Source organism: Stegostoma tigrinum, chromosome 1 (assembly GCF_030684315.1).
Source record: "Stegostoma tigrinum isolate sSteTig4 chromosome 1, sSteTig4.hap1, whole genome shotgun sequence".
Taxonomy (NCBI): domain Eukaryota; kingdom Metazoa; phylum Chordata; class Chondrichthyes; order Orectolobiformes; family Stegostomatidae; genus Stegostoma; species Stegostoma tigrinum.
In genome coordinates, this window is record NC_081354.1 from 49,140,995 (window position 1) to 49,149,256 (window position 8,262).

The 8,262-nt window shown below is 39.2% G+C and overlaps 1 protein-coding gene across 4 annotated transcripts in view; it reads right to left on the reverse strand.

Annotated features, from left to right (window-relative positions):
• Window positions 1-5,697, reverse strand: part of nr3c2 (nuclear receptor subfamily 3, group C, member 2) — a 326,066-nt gene extending 320,369 nt beyond the window's left edge. The window contains exons 1-3 of one of the 4 annotated variants that reach the window (XM_059645238.1): window positions 5,550-5,697; window positions 4,953-5,395; window positions 971-2,773 (exon numbers count right to left, since the gene is read on the reverse strand). In XM_059645238.1, coding sequence (XP_059501221.1) covers window positions 971-2,754 — 1,784 coding nt within the window. In that variant the 5' untranslated portion in view covers window positions 2,755-2,773; window positions 4,953-5,395; window positions 5,550-5,697. Of the gene's footprint in view, window positions 1-970; window positions 2,774-3,843; window positions 4,090-4,952; window positions 5,396-5,549 lie in introns of those variants that run through there. The other 3 variants (XM_048529777.2, XM_048529794.2, XM_048529786.2) reach the window with 3 other exon arrangements.
• Window positions 5,698-8,262: the final 2,565 nt, after the last annotated feature.

Below are 8,262 nucleotides of genomic sequence, written 5' to 3' on the forward strand. Positions count from 1 at the left end.
TTTTTATGATTTATTTAGTTTAAACCTGGATGATTACCTCATACGTTTCCTACAAAATAGAGACATGTCACAGCTGGAAATGATAAGGAAATAGTTAACCAGCAGTAAATTGCTGGATCGCAGTTTAATCAACAGACTCTTCTGACACAGAGACTATGAAATAAATCCTAAGTATCTAAGGGAATCAGAAGGCTGAGATTGAATTACATACTTAAGCCTATTTATTATTGCATACAATACAACCTAAATGATTTTTAAAATTGTTTTAGCTATGTTCCATCCATATGCTGCAACCATTCTCAAAACATTTAATAATTCATGCAATTTGAAAACTACAACTTGTTGATATGTCTGACTCAATCTATATGAAAATATTTAACCTGCAGTTACATAAGTCCATTCGCTTGGTAACAAAGCATTTTAAGTTTTTATTATCCTGTTATTGCTAAATATTCAGTTACTATGTATTGCTTCATACCCTGTCTGATAACCCTTTAAAACGTACCCAATGTCATACATATCACAAATGGACCTTTGATCTACATATGTCAAAATACCTCATTGCATAAAACCTTTCAAACTTATTGAAGCAAAATGATGAGTTGCAGAAGTCTCCATTGCCTCAAGAAGGCATTACAGGTTCTTAAAATATTCAAAAACAGTTAATGATGCAAGAATGTAAAAGTATTTATGAAAAAAATTAAATGTTGTACTTTTCTATCTATAACTTTCAAGTTATAATTTTCTGGTGATGGCAATTTTGCATGAGCATTGGCATATTCTGTCTAAACTGGCACATATCATCAAAAATACGAATGACTTGCATTAAGTAATAACCTGGCATTTCCTGTTTAACTGATTTAATTAAAAGTATAAGCAGCATGACATCGCTATTTCTATGTTACAGATGAACACCTATTTGAACTAATTTAACAAAGTACTCAGATTCATAAACTTTTGTAGAACTCACCGTGACATTTTCTCAGGAATGTATCCTTGCAGTTGGTAGCCAGCATTTCTCCCAGGAGAGATGGAACTCTGTGGCGTGACAGGGTGCGACTTCCAAGATCCAAGTACAGTGCATACAGGAGTAATTAAATTCAAAAGCTGATTTCGCTGTTCTCTCATAAAAGGGCAAGGCACAGAAATTGTGCCAGTGGCTCCAATTCGGTAATGAAATGATTGTCCAGTTGAATTAACACCGATGATGGTGGATGGAAGTGAACAGTTGGCTTGGCAATAGCCTTTGTCACTTGGCTCCTGTTTGATCACTGTTGTCAGGTTGGGTTGCAAAAATGTATCATGTTCGTAACTAGAGTTAGAGGAGGAGGTTGGGATCCCCAAAACCCCATATAGGTCAAAGGTGTCTCCAAAACTTGCCTTTGCATCAATCAACTGATGGGCAATTTCTGAACAGGGGTTTTCTGAAACTTGACCAGTATACATTGTGTTCAGACAAGTGGTTTCATTCATCTCACATTTTAGAGGCATTGAAAACATTGAATTAGGTAAGTCTGAACTACCTCGACTTAGAAAACACGCCCCACCAAAATCACTGTCTACTTCTGTTTTCATAAACTGGGCAGGATTAACATTGTTAATTGGTCCTGGATCTAAGCATTCATCTTTTATTTTCTCATCCTTAAATACTTTAGGTGTCTCATGCTTTTGATTTCTTGCTCTCGAGTTCTGATCAGGATTGAGGATCATTCTTGGCTCAGCAGCAGAGCTAGAATTGGAATAGTGCAGATTATTTACAGCGGGGCTGGAGACAGAAGAGGCCACGTTATTATTGTTAGGGCTAGACAAAATGTTGGTATTAGTTGATACATGAAGAGGAGAAGCAAGATTATGAGGAGTAGAAAGAGGAGAGCTCATGTTATTGGGACTGGAGACTGAAGAATGCAGGTTACTGATATTGGCAGGACTGGAGATGGAAGTGCCCAAACTGCTCATATTACTAGGACTAGATATGCTGACACTATTTATCTTACTAGGGCTGGAGATAGCACAATGAACATCACTTGGGCTAGTGACAGAAGTACTAAAATTATTGATATTGTCAGGGCTAGAGATGGAAGATCCCAGATTGCTAACAGTATCAGGACTAGATAGAGATAAGTAATTTATTTTAGCAGGGTTAGAGACACAAGAGTTAATATTAATAGGACTTGACACTGAAGACCCTAAGTTATTAAAGTTTACAGGACTAGAGATGCATGAACCCTGACTATTTCTTCCAGGGCTGGAGGAAGTGGAACATCGTCTCATCTCTCGCTGTAATAATATAGCATTAACCTTTTCCTCCTGAAGGTTCAGCTCGTGTCCACCAATTTCTGCAATATTGCTAGACCTTCCCTCCATTTGTTCAGGTTGCATGCTAAAGTTAAACTCACTGCCCATTTCTTTTGCAGAATTCATATACAAACCCATCGACTCAGCAACAGTTTTTGACAGTTCCTTAGCAGGTCCTAGGTTGCACTTCGGATCTGAAGCAAAAAAACCAAGGTGCTGATCTTGGTGTTGCACATGATAATGTGGCTGATGCTGAAGGACTAGAGAGACCTCCTGACTGCTTTCTCCGTCAGCATTCTTCACAACTGGAGGTATGCAACTGACATTGAGGACAGTCATTGCCTTGTTGTCACAGCTTTCAACCTGATCTTTTCCAACATTCAAGGTTGATTTGTTTAGATTCCACTGTCTTCCAATATTCATCACTTCAGGGTAGTCAACGTATCCTTTGGTTTCCATTACTGTTTCTTTAATAAGCCTACAACACAATTGAATTGTATTTTTTTAAAAATAGATTCGGTTCCATTTCATATAAAACATATATCTTTGCAAGAATAATAATTCATAAAATAAACTTTCAATCTGTTAGTCAACAAACATACTTAGTTAAGGTATTCCCAAATTAAATGTATACTTTATATCCTAATGTATTTAAGAACAAAACTTCAATCAATCTTTGTAGACAGTACGCTTTCTATGTAACGTTGACGTTGAAACAAGAGTCGTCATTAACTCCAGATAATCTGTCGAAAGTTGCTGTGTGCGAGTTCTCTATTAACGAAAGAGCTGCAAGCAATTTACGGTGAGATTAACGATGTGGCATTCCTGATATCTAAAGTTTTTTATAAATGAAATAAAACAATGCAACTAGGGTACAACATAGTGAAGCCAAATATTGTTTTGCAATATAACGATGACACAGTAAGAAAATTGTAGGCTGCACGACCATTTAAACAAGCATACATATGCACATCACTCCGACTCTAAACATAATTACGAGACTAATGGTGAAAGATGATACAGACCAAAACAGCACCACGAAAACCAAAACCTTACTAAATCTTATACTCCCAATTATGCAGCTTTATTTCCCTTTTTGGCACAAAGTTTGAATAACTCGACCATACAGTTCGCGTCAGGTGTACTTAACATAAACATTCTTGTCGAAAAGTAAGTACCCCATAGTCTTAGAGGATTTTACGGCAGGGACCACTGCCAACCACCATTCCTCACAGAAGACCCAGTTTCACGTTCATTAATCCCTGGGGTGGTTGACTGATTTACACCAATGGAACTATAGCACCACTACACTCTACAAATCTGGAGCGTATTCCTGCCGAACCGCCTGGATTTGCCCTACTCTTCAGTTACTGCTGATTCTACATCCTCGATTCTTTCGTCTCACTGGCCATTTTGCCTGAGCCTTAATGTTTACTAGACTCCGATTGTAGGTTCAATTACATGTCCAGTCTTCTTGTCAATAATAAAGCAAAACATTAATTAAACTGTCAGCAATGCCTTGTTATAACATTGTTTTCTGCGACTCACCCCTTCCTTTATGCGACTTGTTTGACAGTTTTTTAGTTGACTGGTGCAAAGCGATTCAAATCAAAGCTAAAACACGTAGACATGAGGTTGCTCAAATATATGTGTAATATATATATATATATATGTATATATTGATGTGAATGAGCGAGTGGATTATTTTCACCAGAAAGGGGAGTGAGAACGGAATTATTAGGAGGGGCGCTCCTCTCGCGTCTCTTCGTTGACTGGACGGGTTTCGTGGGCATACCACCGACCAGCAGCGCAGATTGGTTATAGGCTGACAACTATGGCCCTTTAATACCCGAGCGAAGCGGCGGCATCCTACTCTCATTGGTCGGATGAACTGTCATTCCGGGTCAAGCTGCCGCAAATTGCAGCTGATGCTCGACGCTGAACGAGCGCGAGACCGAGTCTGAGCGCGAGTGAACTTTCCCCAGGCCCCGGCTAACCGTCCCCCGTAACTTCACGGAGGGCGTGCCCGAGCCACCTGCAGACACTCACTTCAATAAATATAACTGCTGCAACTGAAAATATATTAGATGTATGTCAGGAAGGAGGCGGGGAAGGGTGAGGGGAGAATATCTGCTAAGACTCCACCCGGCTGACGCAATTTAAAAAAAACACGACGTTTTTCCTTTGGTTGCTGGAAGGCTTTACTTCATTTTTTTTATATAACGCTTGCTTTAAGTGAAAACCACCATTTTCGTGCAAACCTTTTCGATAGATCTACATTAAGCAGAGCAGAATCTGCATTATTTCTATGAGGAAAGCGGTTTTCAAGATCGCCCCCTTTTTTTGTTCCTAAATCGTCACGGGAGAAAAGTTGAACTTGGGAGATTTTATTGAAACGAAACCAAAGGTAGTGGTGTCGGGGGAGAGGATATGTTCAGCCCACATTTAATTCTGTTTCTAGAGGGAAAGGTCAATCTGCGCAACGCCTCACTGACAGGCTGACTTTTCAAAGGTTTTTTTTAATGGTTGTAGACAGACCGTCAGGTTTTGTCATTCGCACTCAAGTTAGTTAACCACGAAACCGCTGCTATTCTGGCTTAATGCCTAGTTAAGAATAAATGTATGTAGATACACAGAAATATAAATATTGCACAAACCTTCACATCCAACTCATTGCGATATGAGGTCGGAGGACAGTACAGCAAAAAAGATCAAACCCTCCAAGATCCTCAAGATGCAACACTTTTATTTTTCTTTTTTTAAAAAAAAGTCTACAGTACAGATCAAATCACTTCAATCCACGCAGTTGACGGTTCGGTTCCCGAACGAACTGGTTTACTTGTCCTCTGAATTTATTCCCTCTCGGCAATCAAACATCCAAGTCCGCGAAACCAAATATAAACGGAATAATCAAAGAGGGGAAAGTTTCTGTCCATTGCACATTTGCTTGACTCCTTCCTTTTCTGTTCTATTGCAATGTTGCTGAGACGCTTAGACGTTGCCACTCACATGCAGGCTTCACTGCTCCTGTTTCTGCTGCCGTCCTGACGTCAGGCTGTGTGTGTTGACACTGCACTGGACTGAGTTGAAGGGGGAACCGCTACATAGAACCAGTGGAAATATCATCAGTGGAAAACCTCACTAATATTCTCCCTCTCTTTCTTTTGCAAAACATTATCTGTATTTTGTACAAATTTGAAAGGCGAAATTAGGCCAGCAGTGAAGTATTAAACAGTCAATTCCCTTGCTCTTACCTTTCTCTGATATCTTCCTATGGATGTTCTGTATTTCTTCACATTTCTGATTCTGTATTTCTAGTCTCACAACCTTATTGCGTCTCTCTCTTGACTCTGCTTTATTTTTCTCCTTTTGGATGGGAAGTGGAGGGTGAATGTGACAGGCAAAACTGCTGTGCCAACCCCATCACTGACTGATTCAGTGACTCACTGCCTCTTTTACTATGACTGACAGAATCTCTCTTCTTGATAAAGACAGATGCAGAATCCTCATACAGAACCTCAAACATACCTTCTGCCTCCATGTGTAATTCCCCTTTTTGATGCTTAGCCAGTTGCCACCTTTCCTTACCACCCTTTACAATTTTTATGCCTATAGAAGATGTTTGTATTGGCTTAATTTAGCTGCCATTCTTTTTTCATGTTCTGTCTGCTTCTGATGTGGAGGTGCTGGTTTTGGGCTGGAGCGGACAAAGCTAGAAATCACAATGCCAGGTTATAGTCCAACAGGTTTATTTACGAGACAAGCTTTCAGAGTCTCAGTCCTTCTTCTGGTATTAGTGAGAGAGGTAGTATCAGACACAGAATTTATAAGTAAAATATCAAAGGATCACACCATTGATGAGGATGTACTAAACAACACTAAGATGTTGTTAAATCTGTAATCAGTTATAAGATTTTAATTGATTAACATGTATGACTGTTTATAATTTGTGTTCTTTTTGAACAGATACACATTCACCGCACAGATTCATGTGTGTGTGTGTGTGTGTGTGTGTGTGTGAGAAAGAAGGTGAAGGCAGAGAGTCTGTGTGAGTGAGGGTGGAGAATTTGTATCTGCAAATATATTTCATTTTGCTCTAAAAGCACACAATTTATAGAAGTCAGTCAATATGGCGTTTTGTAAATTCTTACTTTAAAATGTAACCAGTCTGACACCTAACTAATGTGCAAACAGATTCTAAACAAGGTCTCACACTTAACATGCATTGCCTGACCTAAGATGTCACCTCTTCTTTAACTGATAAAACCTTTAGTTCTCTCAGCACCTTGAAAGGAATTCAGGGATTTATATATGCATATTAATCAATTAAAACCTTCTTTCTGATTAAAGATTTAATAGCATCTATGGTGTGTTTAGTATAACCTCATCCATGGTGTGAACCTTTGATCTTTTATTATAAATTCTGTGTCCAATACTACCTCTCTCACCAACACCTGAAGAAGGACCAAGGCTCCAAAAGCTTGTGTTGTCAAATAAGCCTGTTGGACTATAATCTGGTGTTTTGAGTGATTTCTGACCTCTGTGCTTTTGTCATTACTTTTTCACTTACCCTCTGAACTTTTGATACTCATCCTGATTTTCACTTGTCAACCAGAAACATCATCCAGAACGTTTCTATGTTTTAGCTTACTCCATTTTATTGTCATCTAGGAATCACTGAATTTGTTTCTCTTCCCTTTCTCTTGTGGGAATTGACTGTACATAAACTGTGTCCTGTTTAAAGACAACCATTATTCATTACAGTCTGGCCTTGTAATCTTTAAATTTGGTTTAAATGGGCCAACTCTATTCTCACTCAATTGAAATTGGCCTTGCCCCAGTTAATTATTTTCACTCTGCTTGCCCTGTTTCATAGTTAACTTGATCCTTATGATGCTATAATCATGGTCCCCAAAATGTTCCTTTACTGCCATTCCACTTGACTTGCCAAAATCTATGCAACCAGATCTAGACGTGCCTCCTTCATCACTGGACTGGAAACAGACTGGTCAAGAAAATTCTCCTGACCCACTTCAGAACTCTTTTTCATCCTTCACGCCACCACCATCCCAGTCAATATTAGAAAAAATAATATTTACACTAACTCTATAATGTTTATACCTGTTTGTGATAAGCAAATGGATTCTGTCCTTGGCCCATCTCAGACATTTGCTTTCTCCAGCTGTATTATTAACGTTTATTAAGACTACCACCTTTCTCTTCATTTTTCTTTCTCTATCTTTCGTAAACGCCTTGTTTCCAGGGATGTTTAGCCCATCCCTTTTTGTGTACCTTGTCTGTTATCGCCACAATATCCTAATTCCTGAGTGTCTAGCTGGATTTAGATCAATCTTGTTTGATCTTCACAGTGCATTCACAACGTGCACCATAATCCTAATTTAGTCATTATTGTATTTTTTCTTTCCTTGACCCCATCTAACAATTTACCATTGTTGATTTTAGCACTATCTGTCTCTCCCAGTCCTTTGTGATCTTGGTTTTCCTTTCCGTTGTTGTATTCTGTTATATACCATTTTCCTACTAAGTTGGTATAAACCCTCTCCAATAGCAAGAGTCAACCACCACACAAAGACATTGGATCCAGTACTTTTGAGTTACAAATCATTTAGACTGTATGTGCCCCACCACCTCCAGAACTAGTCGCAACATCCCAAAACTCTATCCACCATTTCTCCAGCGATGTATTTGTCTGCTTATAGAGTCTACAGAAACCCTACAGTGTGGAAACAGGCCCTACGATTCAATGAGCCCATACTGACACTTCGAACATCCCATCCAGACCCATCTCCATATAACCCACTTAATCTATACACCCCTGAATACTATGGGCAATTTTTTTAGCATGACCAATCCACCTGGCCTGCACATCTTTGGACTGTGGGAGGAAACCAGAGCACCCAGGGGAAACCCATGCAGACACGGGGAGAATATGCAAACTCCACATAG